At 41.4% G+C, this 24408-nt stretch overlaps 1 protein-coding gene across 1 annotated transcript; it reads right to left on the reverse strand.

Moving 5' to 3' along the window:
• Window positions 1-13302: 13302 nt before the first annotated feature.
• DYNLT3 (dynein light chain Tctex-type 3) lies at window positions 13303-20776 on the reverse strand. Its single transcript, XM_047076066.1, has 5 exons — window positions 20723-20776; window positions 18544-18585; window positions 16103-16226; window positions 15389-15466; window positions 13303-15101 (listed from the first exon to the last, which is right to left on the reverse strand). Exons 1-5 carry the CDS (start codon window positions 20750-20752, stop codon window positions 15025-15027), a joined length of 351 nt encoding a protein of 116 aa, XP_046932022.1. The 5' UTR covers window positions 20753-20776; the 3' UTR covers window positions 13303-15024.
• Between the last annotated feature and the right edge of the window lie 3632 nt (window positions 20777-24408).

Here is a 24408-nt window from a genome sequence, read left to right on the forward strand (position 1 = left end):
ATTTTTAACTTTGAGCTGAGTTGTGTGCTAGGATTATTTTTCCTTCTCTATGGAGATCTCTATCTCTATCTCTATGGACGATAACACTGGAAAGGGAATATTCCTAGAATAATGCCTAAATGAATTACCCCCATTTTTTTTTGAATCTTCCCAGTATATTCCTATCTGTTTTCCATTGGTCAAGTTCACTTCAAGGGAACATGACCTTCTGTGATATCTTGATATAATAAGAAATATCTATACTTTGGTCTTCATTCCAGGTTTCTGGCCAGAACTCCTAAAATCTTTGTAATTCCCTAAGCAATAAAGGTGCTAGAGGTATCTTTTGATCTAGCATTTGGTCTTTGACCCAGTTCCTGACACACAGCTCCTAAATTTCTTGGAATTTCCTGAGTGATAGGAGCACCTTTGTTTATAATGAAGTGACTCTTGATGGGTTCCTGGATAGTTTCAGGATGGAGGCTGGTCCCCTGAAAGACCAAGCCATGATTAGAAGCTTGGAACTTTCAGCCCCATCCCCCATTCTCCAGGGAAGGGAGAGGGGCTGGAAACTAAGTTAATAATTGATCCTGCCTATGTGATGAAGCCTCCACAAAAATCTCTGAAGTACAGAGTTTATAAAGCTTCCAGGTCACTGAACACATCAAGGTGCTGAGAGGGTGGCACACGCTGAGAGGGCGTGAAAGGTCCTCAACCCCTCCCATGTACCTTGCCTTATGCACTTCTTCCACCAGGCTGTTCCTGAGTTGTGTCCTTTTATAATGAACTTGTCATATGATAAGTAAATGGTTTTCCTGAGTTCCCTGAGCTGCTCTAACACATTATCAAATCTGAAGAGGGGGTCATGGGAACTCTGACTTAGAGCCGATCAGTCTGAAGTACAGATGACGACCTGGGACTTGTGACTGTCATCTGAAATGGGAGCAGCCTAGTGGGACTGAGCTCTGAACTTGTGAGATCTGAGTTAACTCCAGGTAGTGTCAGAACTGAATTGAATTGTAGGACACCCAGGTGATGTTGGAAATTTGGTCAGTATGGAACAATGTCCACACATTTTGTGACCAGAAGTGAAGTAGTGTTGAGAGGAAAAACAGTTTTTCCTTTTCATCACCCCCAAGACACACACACACACACACACACACACACGCACACTCTTGGGTTGCATTATCCAGCCATTATTCAGTACATGTCAGGAACTAGATCTCCTGTGATGTGTTGGGACAATTCATTGAAGTCTGGAAGAAAAGGAGCAATCCCACACAGTTGGGGCTCTGTCCAAGAGTGCAAGTAAGGAGGCATTTGAGGGGATCTAAGAAGAAGCACACAGTTTGTGTCCTTTAACCCAGCTAAACACTCAACTATGAGGCAGAACAAAAATATTTTCAGACTTCCATTTCTTATTTTTTATTTTTTTGTGGGGGAGCACATGCATGCACATGCATGGAGGCAGAGGGAGGAGAGAGAGAAGATCCCAAGCTGGCTCCACGCTCAGAGCTCAGCACAGAACCCAATGCAGGACTCAATCCCATGACCCTGGAAAATCAGGAGCCCAACGCTCAACTGACTGAACGACCCAGGAGCCCCTCCATTTCCTTTTTTTAATGTATTGATATATGACATATGTAAAGCAAGGTATATAATGAACACTAATCTTAAACGTACAACTCAATAAATCTGTGCATGTATAGGTACCTGTGTAACATCACCAAGATCAATATACAAAACATTTCTGGAACCCAATTTTCATCATGCCCCTTGACAGTCAATACTCTGCCCACTAGAGGTAACTACTATTTTGACTTCTAATATCATATATCTGTTTTGCAAGCTCTTGAATTTCATATAATAGAATCGTGTAGTATATGCAGTTTTCTGTCTTTCACTCAGAAATATTCCTGAGATTCATCCATTTTATGGGAAGAAGGAATTTGTTCTTTTTTCATTGTGGTATAATCTTGAATTGTTTGACTCCACTCAAATTCATTTATCCATTCTCCACTAATAGCATCTGGTTTATTCTCAATTGTTGGCTGTCATGAATAAAGCTGTACAAACATTCTTCTATGCCATTTGTAAATAAATGCATTCATTCTCTTGGGAAAATACGTAGGAGTCAAATTCCTGGGTCATAGGGTAAGTATATGTTTGCTTTACTAGACACTGCCAGACTTTTCCAAAGTAGTTGTCCCAATTTATACTCTTACTAGCACTATGAAGCTACAGTAATTAAAACAGTCTGGTATCAGAACAAAAATAGAAAAATAGGCATATATATATATATATATCCAAATTCATATATATTCAAGTTAATATTATACATTATATTATAGCTATATATTGTGCCATTGCAATTAAATCAACATAAAGAATGGTCTTTTTTTTTTTTATAAATGCTTCTGGAGCAGTCATATATCCATATAGAATAAAATAAAGCTAAACCTCTACTTCATACCACATTTCAAAATTAGACAAAGCATAGACTTAAGTAGCCTTAATTGAAAGGGTAACAAACAAAACTTCTAGAATAGAACAGAGGCAACTATATTTATGATCTTGGGGATAGGCAAAGATTTAATAAACAGTATACAATGGTTACTAAACATAAAAGAATTAAAATTGGACTTTCTAAAACTGGGAGCTTCTGTTCATCAAAAAGCATTAATAAGAAAATGAAAAGACAAGTCACAGCCTGGGAGAAGATGTGTATAATACATATGCCCATAAAGGACTCATATTCTGAATATATAAAGAACTTATACAGATCTATAATAAAGAGACAAAAAACATGTAAAAATGAACAAACCACTTGGACAGCCACTTCACAACAAGACATAGTCAAATAACCAATAAACATGAAAAATTATCAATATCATGAGCCCTCAGGAAAATGCAAATTAAGATCACAAGGCAATACCACCTCATATCCAACAATACACCTAAAATGGAAAAGTTTTGGTGTCAATGAGGGGGCAGAACAGTTGGAACTGTCAGATGTTTTCAGAGTTTTAGGTATACTAAAATTAACCTCCCGTAACTCTTTCTTGAGAAGTTACTGGACGCTGTAGTTTTGAAAAATGAGGAAGTAACTAAAAGAAATGAGGAAATAAGATCTAGAGAGCAATGTGTCTAACCCAGGGAAGCAGAGAAAGAATGCCCCAGGATGATGGCTGTGCGGAATTTCAGGTTGAGCAGCTATTTCAGAGAGAAGCAGGAGAAAAGAGTACTCCCACAGTGATCTCCAGGAAATAAAGAAACATGATGGAATGAGCAGGGATAGAGAGAGCTGGCCTTCTCGAGCATATGGTAAAAACATTTGATAGGAGTGTTAAAAAGGGGCGCCTGGGTGGCTCAGTCGATTAAGCAACTGACTCTTGATTTCAGCTCAGGGCATGATCTCAGGGTCCATGAGTGTGAGCCCTACTTGCTCTGTGCTGACAGTGTGTAGGGGCTGCTTAGGATTCTCTTTCTGCCCCTCCCCGTCGCACGCATGGGCTCTTTCTGTCTCAAAACAAATAATAGACATTTTTTTTTAAAAAAGGAACCCATTCAAATATCAGTCTAGGAATATTCCCTTTGTGGTACAGTCATGAGCTTAGATCCATGGAGAAGGCAAAATAATCCTAGCACACAATTCGTATATATATAATTGTTACATATTATTTTGACATAAATATGTCATAATGGTATAAGTGTCGTCCATCTGTTTTAAATTTTAGAATTCATTAATAGGCAAAGCACAGAAGAATTAGCCGTGGTTAAAAAATGGAAAGTAATTAACCTTGACAGTATAAAATTAAAGGTACAACAGAAGGGGTGGAGTATTGGGAAGACGTGAGGGAGAAAAGGGATATGCCATCAGGATATGTAGATATGCCCATGGGAAACCTTTTGGAGGAATTTCACGTGCCCAGATGTGGCACAGGAATCGCTGAAAGATACTAGGTTGTATGGGAAAAATGGACAGATGATGGGAGGAAATGTCCAAATGCTCTCACCTCTTGGCTGGTGTAAGGTTCTGGAACTGTGACCCAAATTCCGTGGGTGACAGTGAAGCCATAACTCTTAAGAGGCTAATTAATTTTACTTCTATATAACAGAAGGGGCTTAAAAGAGAAATTAACTTTTGTTAGGACATTTATGCAGTATTGGAAACATCATAATGGTACGTCGATAAGAAATTATAGCGTATCCACATGCTGGAATACTTATAAGACAGTCATCTAGGTAGATCTATATATATGATCCCATTAATGTAAAAAAGCGCCTCTGTGTGTGCAGGTGCATGGCCAAGGACTGGAAAGATGCACACCAAAATATTGATATAATAATCTGGGGAAGTAATAGAATGGATTTGGGGTTAGGTGAAAGGGAATTCTTGCCTTTATATTTTGTTATATTTTATGTTGTTATGTTATGTTATTTTGTGTTAGTTTTTTAATATTTTAATGCTTCTTCACAAGATCGGAGTGGTGCATAGTTATTGTTGACAAAACATTGCCTGTTCTGAATTCTGGTGGGGTATGCAATTCCGGCCAGCCCGTCTTCTGTCATTCCTCTTTTAAGAACCCTTCAAAGTTTCCTACCGCTTCAGGATAGAGGCTCACATGTTTCACATGACTTGAAAGGGACTGTGTTTACTTCTTTGGCTTCCCTGTACCTAATATTAAGGGTCCTGGAAAGTGCCATCCTACTATGTCCCAACAAGTAATGCTGGACACTTGGAGAATAGCACTAGTTCACGATCCTTTTTGTATGCAAAATACACTCAGCCCTTGCCCAAAGTTGACAGCCCCAAAGGCCTCCCATCCTGTCACAGCATTAAGCTCAAAGTCCAGGAATGTTCACTGAAACCCGAGTTACTATAATTTCGACTTGCAAGACAGTCAATTCTCAGTGAGTAGCCAACAACGACGTTACTCACCTTATGTTTTCCATCTTTCCCACCCAGACAGGTTTCACAGATACACGAAGTTCTTCCCAAGTGACTAGAGGCAACATTTCTTTTAAAACAATGTTTTGCGGGGCGCCTGGGTGGCGCAGTCGGTTAAGCGTCCGACTTCAGCCAGGTCACGATCTCGCGGTCCGTGAGTTCGAGCCCCGCGTCGGGCTCTGGGCTGATGGCTCGGAGCCTGGAGCCTGTTTCCGATTCTGTGTCTCCCTCTCTCTCTGCCCCTCCCCCGTTCATGCTGTGTGTCTCTCTCTGTCCCCCCCCAAAAAAAATAAACGTTGAAAAAAAAATTAAAAAAAAATAAAACAATGTTTTGCCTCTGCATAACAGATCTGCACTTTTTCAACCTTCAACATCTGTTTCTTTGCCACCCACCAACAGATCACCATGTGAAAGTCACTAATTTTAGGTTTCGTTACAGTATGCCCTACTTCCGATCTCAGTTTCTGTGTCGGTCAGTCAGGATTAGGTTATGTTGCAGTAACAAACAACTCCCAATCTCAGTGCTTTAAAGAGATAAAAGTAAAAGTTTACTTTTTCCTGTACTACTTGACCACTGCATGTCAGTTGGGCATAAGAAGAGGCTCTGTTCAACATTTTCCTCCCTTACAGACCCAAGCTCGGGCAGGCCCCATCTCCCTGCTTCTACTATGTGCAGAGGACTTTATATGCTTCATCTCATTTAATCCTCATAGTTATTATTCCTGCTTTTCAGAGGAGGAAATTGAAGCATAGAGGTATTAAGCAATTTTCCCAGTGTTACACATCTAGGAAACAAAGGAGTTAGGATTTAAATGTGGATGATGTGTTTTCCACAAAACATAACTACTACCCTGTATCTTCATAGAGCAATGACGATCAAGGTAAATGAATAGAGATACCAAAATTCACTGGGATGCAGGGCGGAAGTTTACTTCAAAAGATGATCTTGCTAGAGAATTCTCCTTTCAAACCTAGAATTTTGATTAGTGACGGTATATAAAAGTACAATTAGGTTATGATGTTAAATAAACAGTTAACACTGAAGATAATGTACACCTATTTTAGTAATTCCATTTACTTCAACAAAATGTTTAAAGCATAGTCATTAACTAAAGTGCAGTATGGTTTCCAGATATAGGGCCACTGAGTCTGGGAGTGCTTGTGATTATCTAGAAGATTGGATGTGAGAGTGTAATGGTGATGAAGCGGGGGGCGGGGAGCGGGGAGGGGGGAGGCTGAGGTAGATGGTCAGCCTAAAGCAGAATTATAGGTGGAAAAAAACCACTCTGAATGAGAAAGCTGGATTCTTTTTTTGTTTTCTTTTCCTTCTTCCTTCCTTTCTTGTTTTTTGTTGTTGTTGTTGTTGTTGTTTTCAGAGAAAGAGCAAGTGCGCACAAGCAGAGGGCAGAGGCAGAGAGAGGCAGAATCTTAAGCAGGCTCTGCCCTCAGCATGGAGCCCAACACAGGGCTCGATCCCAGTACTCTGGGATCATGACCCGAGCCCAAATCATGAGGCGGTCGTTCAACCAACTGGGTCGCCCAGGAGCCCTATAGATTCTTCTTATTAGACTTGCTCCAAGAGCTGAACAGGGTGTGCTGGAGAGGAGACTTCTGAATACAGCTCTTGGTGATATGTCCCTTTGTCTCCTGGTGCAAGGTGAGAGTTCAGTTGTCTGTCTCTCGTGGAGCTCCAGGAACCTAGGAACTGAGAAAAGAACACAGAAGTCCATCATATTTTGAGGTCAAGTATGAGAATTGTCTCCAACACCCGGGAAAGGAGGACCATCTCCCTACCTAGCAAGCATTGGACATGGCAGAAAAGTCCACCGATACCAGTGACGCTGAGTCGGGCAGCACCTGTAGCCACAGCTGCAGAAGAGATGTCACCCTCCTCGTTAGCGCGTGACATGGTGGGTCACACTGTCCTTCTTATAAAACTTCCTTTCCTTGAGTTTTCAGGAGTCCACACTCTTGCAGTTTTTCTCCTCCTTCCCTGCCTACCCCACAGTCTTTCCCACTGCAGTAAAAGGAAAACTCCATTTGCTTCGGCCACGACTGTAACCTGTCCCCGACCCCTCTTTCTCTGAAATGCCACAGGCAATTTATGATCAAATCCTGTCAAGCCTACCTTCAAAAGGCTTCCAGAATCTGACCACCTCTCATCCCCTCCACTGCCACCATCCCAGTCTGAGCCCCCATTCTCTCACCTGACCTACGGCAACGGCCTCCTCACCGGGCTCTTTGCTTCCACCCTTGCCCACCTACAGTCTACTCTCAACACGGCAGCCACAGTGTCCACATCACTCCTCTGCTCGAAACCACCAGGGCTACATCATCTCACGCACAAATGGCCCTACGCGATCGAGTCCCCTGTGACCTATTTGGTCTTGTTTCCCATCACTCTCTCCCTTTCTCACGCACCTCCAGCCACACTGGCCACTTTGTCGTCCCACAAACATACCAAGATTGGTTTCACCTTGAGATCTTTACGCTTGTGGTTCCCTTTGCCTGCTATGCATCTTGTCCACAAATCTGTGTGACTCACCCCATCCCCTCCAGATCTCAGCTCAAATATTCCCTTTCATAGGGAGGTCTGCTCTCAACAATCCCATGGAAAACATCAGCCCTGCCACTGCCACCTCCTTGAATCACTCCCTACCACCCTCCCCTGTGTGACAGCACGCCAACCGATGAGCTTATGTGCTCCTTGCACGCTGACCTAAACCCCGGTTTGTAGCAGAACTAACCTACTTCCCTTGAGATCCTGCGGACCACTAGCCTTGAGGAACAAAGGACCAAGAAGATACAGTCTTTCTGGAAGATACGGTCTGACTGCACTCAAACAGCCACCGCTGACCCTGGTATCCTCAATAAGAGACACCGGGGAGCCTCGATTACTGGCAGAATGGAAGAATCTGGAAGCGTCCTAAGGACAAATGATTAACTGCTGAGCACCAGCTTCTCCTGCTTGTAGCCCCATTACCATTTCCTGTGCCTTCCCCTTTAAAAACCTCCCGCTATGCCCGGAAGGGGGACCTGGTCTTTGGGATCTTCGTCTGCTGTTTTCCCAGGCTGCCAGCTTCCTGAATAAAGCAACCTCTCCTCTCCGACCATCACGTGTCTCTCAAGTACTGACTTTCCAGTGGCGAGCAGCAGGACCTGCGTTCGGAACCTCTGTCTGGTAACACGTGCATTACTTCTTATTTATTATGACTTCTGTAGAGCAAGTATTACTGTCCGAGCACATTTGTTTATTGTTTGCCTCTCCACTGGAATGTAAGCTCCACGAGGGAAGGGTTTGGTTTGATCCCCCAGAGCCCGGAATGGTGTCTGACACACAGTGAACATTAAGTGAACATTTACTGCAGGAGTCACTGACGTCAGCCTGGGTTGCATGTGGGAAGAGACCAGGAAAGGAGAGTAGGTGTTGGGAGGTTGGTAAGAGGAGGCCAGGAAGGGCCACTGAGGAATACAAATGAGATACAGCCAAGAGACCTCGAATGGAAGAGAAAGACTCGGAATTCCCGTGATTTCTCTGAGGAAGAGTTGCTATAAATCAGACTGCCAGTATTTCTCCTGCTTATCTACTTGGAGGTCTGGAAAACGTGCGTTCCAGGGTGATGATGGGTTTAAAGTTTGACAGACTTGAATCATTTTAACAAGTGGATACATTTTATAGGCAAAGCTGGACATCTATGGCTAGACATTTTGGGTAAGAGATCAAAGCCAGCAGAGCCATTGTTCGAACCTCAAGGAAAGCACAAACTTTCAAGTTCACAATCAGTACTTAAACAGTGGCATCCTTCTGTCCCCTGGTGGCAGCACAGCTAAACTGCACAGGGAAGTAAATGTCTTAAAGAGAAGACCAAACAAGAATTTCAATATTCTATCTTTCAAAGCCTGTACCAACCCTCAATGTGCGCGCATGTGTGTATTTGCTTGGGATAGAGCCCTCCCGGTGTTTTTCCTCCGGGAAACCCGACCATACTTCCTTACTCGAGTGATTTCAGCATCAAAGGCGACAAGTTTAGTGGAAGACATTACCCCGCCAGCTAGGTTTGGATGTAGACCTCACCGCACCCTCTAATCCAGGCCCTACACAACCTCCCTCATAAACCTTCCGCCAAATGTATTTGTAGAAAGAATTTCTGTCGGGGCCGGGAGGTTAGCAGAGGCAACCTCAAAGTCCCCTCCAACTCTGGGATTCTCTGACTTTATGATGAGCCATTCTCACTCTATTCCCTTCTTAGTCCATGAGTCTGGGCATCCCTAGCTTTCCTTCTTCCAACTTCCACTTGCTGGAGCCATCGGCATCCCCTTGGATTCTTCACCGTGTGCTTCTTACTTCTGCCTAATAACATTTACTTTATTTAGTTTATTTATTTGCTCCTGAGTTTGTTTTAAGGGCCGGCACAGGATGTCCACGGGAAGGAAAATTCCCTCCTGTATGCAAATATATTTGCTTGCTATTTTCAAGCCTGAATTGTTTTCTGTCTTAAGACAAATGATTATTTTTCCCAGGTTCATGAGTTCAAGTCCCACGTTGGCACTGCACCGATAGTGTGGAGCCTGCTTGGGATTCTCTCTGCCTCTCTCTGTGCCCCTCCCCTCATTGTACTCTGTCGATCTTTCAAAAATAAATATTAAAAAATTTTTTTAAAATATTTCCCCAATTTTATTAATAGTCATTTGTATGTATTCAGTTTTATGTGAATTTTATGACATGTAGGTTTGTGTGTCCACCACCGGAATCAAGATACTTTTATAACCACTTCTACCTCCCTCCTGCCCACTATCTCTACCCTCTGGCACCAACTAATTTATTCTCCAGTTTTTAAAGTGTTGTTTCAAACATGTTCTATAGACGGACTCACACAGTATGTACCGTTTTAGGATTGACTTTTTGACTCCACACAATTCTCTGGAGATTTACGCAAGTTCTCGCATCAATAACGCATTCCTTTTGTCTAAGTCCTATTCCATGTACCTACCACAGTTGGTTAAACCACCCACCCCATTAAAGGACATCTAAGTGGTTTCTAGTTTCTTTTGCTATTGCTATTAAAACTGTCATGAACATTCCTGTACAGGTTTTTTAAGTCACCCTATGCTAGCGATTCTAAGCCAGACCATTCCCATCAACCTGCTCCCTGTCTTACTCTGTCCACCACAATCGCTGCCGACACCATTTTCAGCATTGCTGCTGGTACTGATGCATGGTCGGTCTTCCCTGGATTGGAGGGTGTAGAAAGAGGAGAGGGCAAGCTGTGCCGAATGTTCTGCCAATCAGAAAACTTGTCCTAATCCTTGACCAGATTTCTGCTTCTTTGCTCCCTTTTCCTTCTGTTGACTAATGCTCCTTATTTTCGGATCCACAATTCAGAGGGAACTACTTTGCTTGACTTAATGTACCCTAGCCATCTTGTGGATTAAAACTCAGTGTATGGATAAGCCGTCATTGGGTCAGGGGTTCACGCCAATGCGATTCATTGCTGTTCCTGGGTAAAGAACATCTACTTTCTCAAATTACAAGGCGGGGTAATTTCATCTGTAGGCTGTGCACTTTCTTGTATGTGATTTCTGCTAACAGGCAGTCAGTGGGCCATGACTGCCATGTCTGGTATGTGTGGAAGATTCTCTAGGTAGACTAGGTACCTATCTTCCCCACAAAAATAGCAAAAATCAATAAAACACAAAATGTGGACGTTTTCAGAAATGTTCTTTAAGCTGGTAAAATGAACTTCGAGACAATAAGATATAAAATTATCTGTCAACTAGGGAAAAGTTAGGTGATATATATCAAAAAAGGAATACTTTAGTTTTGGAAAAGTTGATTTGTGGCCCTTCTTTCTTTTAATAAAGAGAGTACAGGTTTGGTTTCCTGATAAGGTCCCTCTGAGTCCAAGATAACAAGAACACAATATGTAAAAATGCTTTGTGTCCCACTGTTTGTAACTGAGAACAATAAAAAGAAAAAAGTTCTCAGATCCATTAATGTCTGATTTTTTAAGTGGCTGGGAAACACTTCTTACTCTACTGCAGAGGTTGGTAAGCTCAGCCAGCCGGCCACCTGTTTTTGTAAACAGTTTCACTGGACCACAGTCACATCCATGCATTTCCCCCATGATCTATGGCTGCTTTCATACGACGACAGCATGCTTGAATGGTTGCAAAAGGCCTGCAAAGTCTCAAATATTTCACTTTTTCCCTTTACAGAACAAGTTTACTTTGATTATTAAGAAACCATTATTCTAACCCTGATCCTTTTTGGGTAGTATTCTGCATGAGCATTAACTTTCAAAGCCTATGTTAGCGCATGCAGCTTAACCCAAATTCCTAGCCTACAAAATTAAAGGTCAGTACACACCAAAATCTAATCATTTTCATGCAGATTTTCTCCATAAGGTATTACAGGGGATGAAAGCGAGTCGACAGAACTTTCATTAAGTAATAATACTGGCTCATGTAAAATGGTGCCCTGAGAAACCCAGACTGAAATATCTCAAGGTAGAAGCTGGTGTTCATAAAAAAAAATTACCTAAAAAGATGAAGCCTTCAGGAAAATATAAAGATATGTATTTCAGGGGCGCCTGGGTGGCGCAGTCGGTTAAGCGTCTGACTTCAGCCAGGTCACGATCTCGCGGTCCGTGAGTTCGAGCCCCGCGTCAGGCTCTGGGCTGATGGCTCAGAGCCTGGAGCCTGTTTCCGATTCTGTGTCTCCCTCTCTCTCTGCCCCTCCCCCGTTCATGCTCTGTCTCTCTCTGTCCCAAAAATAAATAAAACGTTGAAAAAAAATTAAAAAAAAAGATATGTATTTCAGCATGAATAAAGTCAGGTTTGCATTACTGGATAAGCCCGGGCATCAAATTCCCCGACGGGGTAAGGCAGAGCTGCAAAGAAACCTCCCCACATAGTCTACACTTTTATGGGATCCCAGAGCGGGGATAGTTGCCCACGTTTTGTCCTATAGGGAAGATACGTACCATACCAGTGGTGCCGCAAGTGTCTGTTCAAAGTCCCAGCTTTGTCTCTGAGATCTTTAGAAACCACTTTGGAAACAGACACTCTTCATGAAGCAATGGGGGTGATGTCTAAATAGTCCTGGATTGTCAATATATCCTACACATCCAAGGATGACATAGAATGGCATTAAGTGGAACTTCAATGAGAATTACAGGGTTTGCAACTAGACATGGTGGGCTAGAATCTCCTGGACCACTTAAGTTAACGTATATTGGTGATGGCCATCTAAATCCTGTAAGAGCTGAATGCGTAAGATCCTTTTATAGGGAACTTCACAAATATGCAAAGCTCAATTTTACTGAATCTTTCTGGCCGCAAAAATAGCTCCACCTTCTGGATTTTAAAATAAATTGCTCTTGGGTACATTGTAACACGTGGGGTGAAATTTTCAGTTCATGTCTCAAACTTTGCTTTGGTGTCTGCTATGTGACCGATCTACTTCCTTTGTCATAAAGAGTCAGAGTGTTCTCCCACTTTTAAGAAACGTATTGAGGGGGACACCTGGGTGGCTTAGTTGGTTAAGCATCCAACTCTTGATTTCGGCTCGGGTCATGATCTCCGGGTTCGTGGGATTGAGCCCCACGTTGAGCGCTGCGCTACTTGGGATTCTCTCTTCCTCTCCCCCTGTCACTCTGCCCCTCTCCCCTGCTTGTGCTCTCTCTTTCAAAATAAACATTAAAAAAGAAACTTATCAGGAGCAGACAGGTTTTTTGTTTGTTTACTCAAACTTTGAAAATATAATCTGCACTATCGTAAGATTACTTTAAAAATGTGATGATGACTGTAGGTGGTGAAATGCTTTCAGTGACTCATAATTAGATAACACCCAGCTTGGGAAGAAGAGTAAAAAAGTACTTTTTACTAGAGAAAACGTAATGAGATGTTGCCATCAACTTAGGGCAGCATACTAGCACTTTACAAACATAAAATTGCAGCTTTACAAAAATCCGACTTAGTACTTAGATTTGAATACCCTAATTTTATATACTTAAAGTCTTTAATTAAAAATAAAAACAGCAACAACTCAATTGCAAGTTGACAAACAGGGCAAAATTCCTGGCCAAAAATAGTCATTAAAAGCTAACACATAGTTACAAAATGTATTTTACGTTGACTTTTTAAAAGTGAAATTTTGTGTTAAAATCATAAAATATAAGGCCTAGAATAGAAGCTATTAATTATGCTGTAACGTTGCATACTGGCTTCGGGCTGCTATTTTACTGGTATTTACTCTGTATGCCGTATCTATGTGGTCTGACATTCCTTATTCCTTCTTCCTACTGAGAATTTCCTAGAGTGAGGACGGTGCCATTTCTTTAACTATTCAATGATCATACAAGAAGCAAAAGTACAGCACGGGAAGATAATCTTTATTATATTTTAAATAAAAACAGAGCAGATAGCAAGTTCACGAGGTATTTTTGATTATTATTCCTTTAAAATCAGGCCTCAATAACAATAATCAAAAGCAAGCCTTAAATGCACAGATATTTTGGTCACTATTATAATCTTCAAGGGCACAAAAGCCAGCAGCGCAAAGTAAGATGAAGGTAATGGCTATGAGAATTTTTGACGTGCCAAAAATGTAGCTCCCCACATGAAACTCTACCCTTGTATTTTCTTAATGTTCTTCTTAAACATTGTACAATTACTGTTACACAGCAACATATCAAACATGCACATAGTATTCCTACAAGAATACTATGTTAATATTGTCAGTATTAATACTAAGCCTTTCCTTCCCCTCAAAATGCAATGAATCATGGTTCTCCTCCCTATATATTAGTGTTAGTGGTAATATGCAAAATTATTTTTGTTTTCCGGGCTAAATAACCAGATTGACTTCGCGTTTGGTGACCAGCTGTGTACCCTAATTTTTCATCTTTTATCTTCTTACTAAATTTAACTACATTTTATAAGCCCTGAGATATTCATTAACCTGCTAATGATTGTATACTTTGAATTTATACTTTATTCCACTCAATTTGAACCTCATGTAAGAAGTATTTAAATTATTTACAGATGGTTGTAACTAAAGCAATGACAAAATTTGCTACCTGTCTAGTTATACTGCTAGTAAGGCCTTTAACTAAGAGTTGCATATTTTATGCGCTTTTTTTTTTAACTTGCTGGAAGCAGTTCTTAAAATGACATCTCTAATTCTCTGTCAGCATTAAGTGCTTTTCATTTTGCTTACTTCTACATGGACAATCAGATTCCTTTTCTTCTTGTAAAACAATTCTTTTTTTTCTGCCCTGAACAGGTTAGTTGTTCAACTGAACAGGTGCCAAAAGGAACTCGGAATTCGCACAATACATTGAGAACTATAATGTTAACAGAGAAATATACATATAATAGGAATTCAATAAATTTTAGCTCTACATGAAATTAGTCCATTGTAAGGCAGCTGTTAGTGTCATGTACTTTTCATCACGAGGTTTGTTTCACCACGGAATGCAAGTTACCAGATTTAATTGGTCCTCACATGTAAATCTAAGAGTTTGAAATTTAAAAAAACATTTTGACAATCCTCAGAAAAAATAAACAAGTCAATGATGGCTGTTACTGTAATAATAGCTGGTACGGAAGAAAACTATTTTCCAGTAAATTAGATGTACAACTAAGGAGAAATCAAAAACTAAGAAGTGTTAGCTAATTATCATTTTCTCCACATTTATCTTTGCAGCATTTTTTTGTTCATATATTTATCCCTGTTAACTTCTCTGCTGAAAGAGAATTTTATTATCTGAACAGATTCCCCCATCTCCTTACGCACATGTTAGTGAAAAGCCGGTGTAAATATAAGATTGTATTTTCATGTCATGCCATATTTGTTTTTGTTTTTTGCCAACATTAAATTTTTCCCATGTAAATGATGCTGTGTAGAATGAGCTAATCTGCCAACTTACTATGAGATGGCTTTTGCTTAGAATATTCAGTTTTTGTTGAGAGCTTTTGAAGCATATTGCACGCTTGTCATCTAATACATTAACAATAACTATTACTCTTTTTAGAAAGGATACACTGACAAATTCTTAATTTAACGGCTTTGGCCGGACATTTTTACTGTGTCACAGGACAATAGCAATGGCAAAAACATTGACAATACAGTTCATGGTTCGGTTCTCCCATCTCACGGTACAGGTTCCTGAAACACACACAAAAAAAGACTTTGAAATATTCGCAAAATACTGAAATTGCCAAAATATTGAATATTACTAAAATATCTCATTGGTTTTAATATCTTATTTCCTGCAATTTGTTACATCTTCACATTTTGTATTTGTCTGAGGCATGCTTGTTCCTAGGTACCTAGCAATCCGGTTGATAGCCTTTTCAAAATTTAATTAGAGATAAATAAGCGTTTGATAATAAGTGCACTGTGTGGCTTTACTAGAAGTTGGATTTTGTGTGAATCAGCTTAAGGTCTCTTACCATCAGATGTAGTATCCCAAAAACATGAACTGGCTGTGTGAAAGCCATATGCACTCCTCTGGACCACCGCACAGGTCACTAAAAATAAAGTTGCAGAATGAGAACACTTACAAGCAAAGGAAAAGATATGTAAGATCTGAGTGTTTGAGTTCAGGCTCTAAAAGCTGTAAAATAATAGAAAACAAACCTTCGCTGAATAGATCAGAAAAAATAAGTCCTCTTGACTACCGCCAGGATTTTGCCTCTACTGGATCCAGTCTGTTGCCCATTGCCATAACTACTGGTGATTGTAGTGCAGGAAAAATCTGGGCCAAATCAGGTGCCTCATTCCATGGGCATAATCCAGACACAAAAATGAAGGAAAGATGACACTGGCTCAACAATTACTGTGTGGCCCTTCACAGTCCTACACAGAAGGAGGCACAGAGCTACTGACAGGAAAACACTGGGGCCGAGTGAGCTTCCCTGGAAAGAGGTAGCTGATGCAAATGCAAAAGGTGCTGCTGCAAAGGACAAGTAGGTGGTTGCTTTTGAGTAGTGAAAGATCTCCATCTTTTAGGTATTACCATATATTATCTTTGGATGCATAAGCCAGAAGCCCTTCATATCCTATTAGGATTCAACTTGTGTATCATTCATTTACATGCTCTAAATTCAGAAAAGACCATGAGGACATAGGGGAACAGACTAGTGAGGAAGGACATGGATACTTACCGATATATTTATAAGCTTTTCCCAGCTTAACCAAATGTGTTAAGGACTGTTCCACGATGCTTGCAGTCCATTGGTTGATGTTATTCTGGTTATAATCTTCACCTCCCAAGACCCCATCTATACACTAAAAGGGCAGAGGACAGTTAAAGACATATACAAATCCCAACAAAAGTTTATTCATAAACATTTATAACCCCCAAAAGCATCTTAGAAAATATGCATCTGGTAAATATTATGCACTGCCTCTGTTTTAGAATTTTCAACGCATATTTCCTGCACATATTATCTCACTCTGTGAGATACTATGGGCCATGTAAAGATAAATATGACATGGCCTCTGTTGTAAAGAGCTAGCAGAGAAGCTAACAAAAGAAATCTGTAGCCCAAGAAAGACTAATCAAAGATGATAAGTTACCTCATAAAAGGATTATGGAGGGGAAGTGGAGACGAAGAAAGGGTGATATTAATTGGTTAAAGAATGGCTTTGAAACAGCTGGGATTTGAAGTAGGTTTCAGATGCTAGAAACAAAGGATGAGGCTAATTTAAAAACAGAATTCTCATGTGTAATAATTACATTTTCATTTATATTATGTAATTAACTTAGCTAGAAAGCTCGCACCTCCTGCCACTAAAAGTAAATCAACAAAGAGCACTTTTCAGGTGCTCTAGAACAAGCCAGTTAAGTAATTTTCTAGTGCCCACTCACATCCACTTCTGATATCTGACAAAGAGTGCTGGTTTAGTATCACAAGCTTAGTTGTAAGGTTGCTTCTGCCACCTAGTCACTGTGACCTTTTGTCAGTGACTTACATGCATTATATCCACATCCAGAGGTATCTCACAACCTCTTAGAGCCCCTATTTTCCTAATCCTGAAAGTAAAGATAACGGCCTCATCTTATCAGGTTGTTGTGAGGATGGGGTAAGATCATGAATGTCAAGTGCTCAAGCACAGTGACTGTGACAGAGTAAGCACATATGCAATGTTAGAGATCACCCTCATCATTATTGCTGCTGCTGTTTTATTTTTTCTGGCTTCATTAAGATGTAAGTGACATAGGGGTGCCTGGGGGGCTGAGTCGGTTAAGCGTTCAACTTCAGCTCAGGGCATGATCTCGTGGTCCGTGAGTTCGAGCCCCGCATCAGGCTCTGTGCTGACAGCTCAGAAGAGCCTGGAGCCTGCTTCTGATTCTTTGTCTCCCTCTCTCTCTCTGCCCCTCCCCCACTCATGCTCTGTCTCTCTCACTCGCAAAAATGAATAAACGTTAAAAAATCTTTTTTAAAGATGTAATTGACATAAAACATTATGTAAGTTCAAGGTGTCCAATGTGATGATTTGATACACAATAATTTGATACACGTACATACTGTGAAATGATAACAGTAAGTTTAGTTAACATATCCATCTCCCCATGTAGTTATCACTTTTTGCCTTCACGGTGGAAACATCTAAGATCTATCTCAGCAACTTTCAAGCATACAATACAGTATTGTTAACTAGAGTCTTCATGCTGTACTACATAGTTCTAATACATGATTCTGAACTATTAAAATATGGCAGGATTTTCAGGTGCCTGTCTGGCTCTCAAACCTTGAGTTGATCTAGCTGTACAAGGCCAGTTCTGGGTGAGCTTGTGCCCTAGAACATTCAGACAGGCGAGGCACTGTCTCAGCATGGACTGAGGAGGTGCTCAATGTCCAGAGGGCAAGCCAACCTAGCCCAGACTAAAGGCAGGTAGGGCCTGTTAGGACACAGACCTAACCACCATACCTACAATACAAGGTTGCCTTCTGGGCCAACTCATTTTTTTTCTAGGATTTGGCACAGTGAAAAATGACTCAGGACTATTAAGTGTTTATAAATACCTTACCCACAGTATAGTCTGGATGTGATATGACTATAATAATTCAAGTTCCTCTGCCAGAACTGATTCCCAAATAGAACTTCTTGTCTGTTTGCCTACTAGGAGGACCAGATTTCACGTTTCAAATAATTTTCTTAAGATTTTGATTTAGCATATCAGTGTCTAGAAGATGTTAAGTGATTATTTTTCAATTATATTGGGCTAAAAAAGCATATTTCTACAGTCTTTTGACATATACAAATAGCTTACAGACATAAAAGTGTGGGCGTGTGAGATACACATACACACATACTTTTATAGCATTAACATTTAAAATAATATCTGGCCTACTGGAATACAAGTTCTTCCATTCAAAAGACAGACCATCAGTTTTAGAAAAAGGAGACCAGTGTTCTAGACTAGTACTGCAACATCACTTTCAGAGTTAGCCCCAGGATGCCTGATAGTATACAACAAAACATAGAGGTACCCCTATAAAGAGCAAATATTAAAAATCTTGTTTTAATACTAAGGTTTATAACTTTGTACTTAAAGTCAACAGAACAAGCTTCAAGATGAACAAGATGTGTAACTCACCTCTTTAACAATATTGTGAGCTTCATCAACATTGAAGCCAACCTAAGAAGGGGGGGGAACAAAAGATACAGCTGCTTTCAACACAGACTTCCTTTTATTTGTAGATGTGATGACACACAGAATACCCTAGGCTGGCCTGGACAGGTGTTAGTGACAGCAGACCACAGCGGTGAGGGGTAACATCATGTCTATGGAGGCTGCTAATCCCACCTAGAACACTTCTAAAACTTCTAAAATTGCAGAATGTGTTCCCCACCCACCTCCCTCGAGATTTTGATTCATTAGGTCTGGGGCACAGCCTGGGCAACCATATTTTTTTTTAAAGAGCTTTAACTGGTGATTTTGATGAATGCCCTAGGATTGATAATGTTTGTATTATAAAGCTCAGGAAATCGCAGGAGGAGATAAAGATGTATACACAGACATCAGTATATAGGAAATGGCTACAGCAAAGTGAGAATGAGGTGGTCCATGAGAAGAGACTGATTAATAGATGGTTTTCAATTTTTTTTTTAACTTATGCTGGGCAACAACGTGGCTTTCCTGAATTAAAGATAATGAACATGGTTGATCATTCTAAATTAATGTCACTTTAATACTATAATAGGTCTGGCAACTTAATCTTTGCTGTGGAGTGGCTTGATAGAATTCTGAGTTAAAAGCAACTATTAATGACATCCAAGTGTCCTAGAATAGAGAACTCGGCTATGTGATAAGATTGTAAACTAAACCAAAACTCTTCAGGTAATACATGAGTTGTTTCCATGGAGACAAGGTGCTTTATGACATGACCATTTCTGTAAGTCCCACTATGAAACTTAAAATTAGTTCAAAAAACAATTCTGGGGATAGGTATCATCTCAAGCACAGATTTAAAATATTTTCAAATCATTTAATTACACCACAGACTTCCCCAACAACAAAGGGATAAAAATATTCTAAACAATTAGGATTATGAAAACAACTCTCACGTTTTGACCCTATGAAAATGATCATTTTATCTTAAGATAAGGTCATTGTCTATTTTGAAAAGTGGCCTACAAATTAAATGATGTTCCTTTCACTTCAATTTGGAAGGTCAGTAAATCATCAGGTAGTACTGGGTACCATGGTGACACATGTAATTGTATTTCTCTTTATATTTAGGAAGTGCAGCAGTACAGAACCCTCTTGGGAGTCAGGAGACTAGCACTTGTTGCGGGGTATGTCTGAGAGTGAAATTGCTTGTGCCTCAATTTCTAAAATAAGAATACTTTCCCACTAACCTACATCACAGAACGAATGAAGTTAAATATGGTTGTAGCTTCTGCGCAGTGTCACATCCCAAAGACGGATGAACCAGAAGCCCCTTCCACGGGTCTAATAACACACTATTTTCTGTGGCACCTCCTCCAGGTGCCTACTTTTATCTCACTGCACCATTCACCTGTGGCTACCATGGGACAGAAAATGTCTTTGTCTATTCTGCCCTTCAGACTTGTCACAGGTTATTCTGGGATCCGACAGGCCTCATCCTCCTAGTGGTTAAGTGAAGCCAGAGTTGTAGGTGTTTGCCAGAGGCCTGGGTTCAAATGGAGCATCTGTCATTCCTGGCAGCTTTGACTCTGGGCAAACCACTTAGCCGCCATGAACGTCAGAGTCCCTATCAGTAACAGGAAGGTAACAACAGACACCATGGAGTTCCGGTGAGATGCCTGGAAGCCCGAGACAGCAAGCAAGGGCTCGTAATCCATGAAGCACCTCCTTCCAGTCCACCCAGACGAGGGTGCCGGGCAGGGGGGCTCTGCCACCTGCTTTGGGGACGCCAAGGGGCAGAGGAAGCCGCCCGGCAGACCGGTTTCTAAGGCCCGTCTCGCAGACGGGCGGCGCCCGACACCCCATCCCCACCCCCCACGCACCCCGAGTCCGTCCTTCCACCCCTGGGTCCCGGTTCCCCCGCCCGCCCCGCGCGCTCTTAGCCGCCCCTGCCACCCCGTCTCAGCCCACCCTCAGGACTTCGGGGTCGGTGGCCGGGCCGAGCCAGGCGGGGCGGGTCCCGGCCCTGAGGGGAGGACCTGGGCCCGGAGGGCGCCGCACCCCAACTCTCGCGGCCGCCTGGCGCCGGAAGACCACCCGGCGGAGACTCCGCGCCGAGGCGGGCGGGGGCGGGGGTCGCTCGCGGGTGGCCGAGGGGCGGTACCTCGTCGCAGTGGCGATGGTACTCCTCCATGGTGGCGCGTAGTCTCCTGCGGGGCGGAGCGATGGGCTGGTGGAGATCCGCGGCCGCGCACTGGCCTTCTAGGAGACTCCGCCCCCATACGTGTTTCGGGGCGGCCCCCATGAGAGCCCCGCCTTCGTGTAGAAAAGGCACGCCCTCGTTGGGAGCATGGACAGGGTTCTGCGCGATGGGAGGCTTCTGTCCCGTTGCTTCCGACCTCTCTGGAAACAAGAGGTGGGTGTTAAAGAGCTGGAAACTGTGACAGTGTGATCAGATGGGGAGACCTAGCGTCAGTCTAGAGTCCACAGTGTTGTTTGAGTCCCCACTGCTGTATTTATGTGCACGTATTCATGTCATTACCATCTAGCCAACAATTGTAGGTAATGTAATAATGGACAAGCCGCTTTGATTTGTCCACTTACTAGCTCCGTTACTTGGGTGAATTGACCTCCTACAGCCTCGTGTGAAAACTTAAATTTATACCTATTTCACGGTTGATTGTGAGGATCAAATGAAACGCTCTGTACATAATTCCTAAAAGTAAATGCTCCTATGCTGGTCCTCCTCAATGACTATGTGAAAAGAAATATGTGATTTCTAGGACACAGGGTGCAAATATCCTGAATTAAATTCAAGATTTAGCAGAACAATGATTACATTTATCTAAAAATTACTAACTTCCAGATGATCTTAAGGACTTCCTCATTTAAACTTCTAATAACCCAGCAGGTTTGTTTCTGGTACCATTATCCCATTTTTCAAGAACAAACTGAGGTACAGGGAGTTTAAGTAATTTGCCAAACTTTACAGATCCAGTAGGTAATAGAAGGATTTAAACTCAAGTAGTCTGGTGGTATCACCCAAGTTCTTAACCTAAATTAGTTTTCTATTGCTTCTATAACAAGTTATTATAAATTTACTGGCTTGAAGCAGCACAAACTTACTATACAGTGCTGGAGTTCAGAAGTCTAAAATGGGTCTGCAGGACTATGTTCCTTCTGGAAGCCCTACGCCCAAATCTATTTACTTGTCTTTTGCAGCTTCTAGAAGCTGCCTGCATTCCTTGGCTCGTGACCCCTTCCTCCATCTTTAAAGCTGGCAATTTAGCATCCTTTCTCCTCTCTGACCTCTACTTCCATCCTCCTACCTTCTCCTTCTGTCTCCCTCTCAAGGCCTTAACTTAATCATATCTGCAAAAGTGCCTTTTGCTACATGAGATAACATATTCACAGGTTCCAGGGATTCAGATGTCAGCATCTTTTGCGGGGTGGGGTGGGGGAGTGGGCACATTACTCAGCTTACCTCAACCGCTATTCCATTTTACTCACTAAAATCAAAATTGGAAGGTTCATTAGTAATCTAGTCAAACTCTCTTATTTTACAAGTAAAACTGGAGCTCAGAGAGGTGCAAGTAACTTAGACAAGGGTACATAGGGTATTAACTGGACCCCTGGGCTTCTGAATCTCAGGCCCTTCCATCTCTGCTCTCATTTTATGAACTGTTTACTTGATAATGTGCAGTTTGTTACTGGTTCTCCTAAACTGTGGCTCATGTCAAAGCTGCTACAGAAAAGCTGCATTTGTACTTCATAGAGGAGGAAGACTATTTCTCCTGTTTCAGGATATTTTGTATACCAGAGTTATTATACTGAAGTCATTGCAATATGGTGACAGAGATTATGCCTACTTGTTTTGTGGCTGATAGTCCTTCAATTTCAAATCACAGAGAAACAGCTAACTCCCATAAGAAACCTTTTCTAGAATTAGTATTTATTTCACTTCAAAACTATTCTTCATCTTTGAGAACCAGAGTTCATTTTTCAAGTTTTGAGGTACCACTTTGGGAATGAAAAATTCTGTATACTTGAATAAGACACTTAAAATCACAGTTATTAATGTTCTCACTAGGAGACCACCATATGTTATGTAAATGTTGAGGGAACTCTCCAATTTGTAATGCTAACCCTGCTTTGCTGTGGGTTCCGTTTCAGGCATCTGCTTCTATAATCCTTTTGTTTCTAGTATGTGAGCTACTTTGAGTCAAGATTTTCACACAGTACTGTTTTAAGGCCTTTATAATATCTGGTCCCAATATGATAACATGAATTTTCTTCCATAGCACAAGCCATTATTACAAAGGAAAATTGCATGGTAATACATTTCTCCGAATTATCAAGAGTAAAATGCTAATTTTTAAATTGCTTTATTTAGGGGCACCTGGGTGGCTCAGTCGGTTAAGCATCCAATTTCAGCTCAGGTCACGATCTCATTGTTTGTGGGTTCGAACCCTGTGTCAGGCTCTGTGCTGATTGTTCAGAGCCTGCTTCGGATCCTCTGTCTCCCTCTCTTTCTCTCTGCCCCTCCCCTTCTCACGCACACGTGCTCTTTCTCTCTCTCCCTCAAAAATAAATAAACATTTAAAAAATTGCTTTACAGGAACACTTGGTGGCTCAGTCGGTGAAGTGTCTGACTTTGGTTCAGGTCATGATTTCATGGTTCGTGGGTTTGAGCCCTGCATTGGGCTCTGTGTAGACAGCTCAGAGCCTGGAGTCTGCTTCGGATTCTGTGTCTCTCTCTCTCTCTCTCTCTGCCCTACCCCACTCACGCTCTCTCTCTCTCTCAAAAAGAAACATTAAAAAAAATAAAAAATTGCTTTACTTAGAATGAAAATGGTTCAACAATGGGCAGGAAATAGAAGATATAAATGGAGAAGTTACTATGCTCATATACACTTTCTCTCAAAAGCTGGTCACCAATGTAGATGTGTGAGGAGAAATGTCCTACCTATGAGGTAGGAAATGTCCTACCTATTCATTGCTCTGCTATGGAATTAGTCTTTGGAGGATTGAAAAGAACAGGATTTGAACCTTGGCTGCAAATCAGAATCATAGGAGGAAGTTTAAAAAATTATCTAGATTAGACTCCACCTCCTGAGATTCTGATTTAATTGCTCTGGAGAGGAGGCTGGCATCAGTAATTTTGCAAAAGCTTCCCCCCTACCCCCGTGATTATAACATGCAGTCAGGGTTGAGAACACTTGGTGGAAAATCCTTTCTTTCCCCTTATGGAAGTCATTAAAACAAGGTAAGATCTCCTGGTAAGATTTAAATACAGCTCTGCAGGAAGTTAGAACAACAAATTATATTAATTCTTGGAGCTTTTTTGTGACCTGTGATCTGGTCATTCATTTATTCATCAAAGGTTTACTTAGTACCCACTGTGTGCCAGGCATTGTGTTAGAGCAGTGGTTATCAATCAGGGGAGATTTTTTCCCCTTCCAGGCTCCTGCAAACATTTGATAACATCTGGAGACATTTTTTGACTGTCATCATTAGAGTAGATGCCACGGGTACTGCTAAACATCCCACAATGCATAGGACAATGCCTCACAACAAAACTTATTTTACACACAATAATAGTGTTGAAGTTGAGAAACCCTGTGTTAGATAGGGGTGAAAATAGAGACAGGAAAAATTCTGTGTCTCTATGGCATTTATATATATTTTTATGTACATATGTATATGTGTGTATAGGATGTCAGGTAGTTATAAGTGTCACAAAGATGATTTAAGCAAAGTAAGGGAATAAAGTATGATGGAGGAGAGGCTATTTTGGGTGAGGTGATAAGAGAAGGCTCCTCTGAAAAAAATATTTAAGCAATCGTTTGA

The sequence above is a fragment of the Lynx rufus genome, unplaced genomic scaffold (genome assembly GCF_022079265.1).
Source record: "Lynx rufus isolate CCGP_SWC_20201006 ecotype Redwood Valley unplaced genomic scaffold, mLynRuf1.p SCAF_14, whole genome shotgun sequence".
NCBI lineage: Eukaryota > Metazoa > Chordata > Mammalia > Carnivora > Felidae > Lynx > Lynx rufus.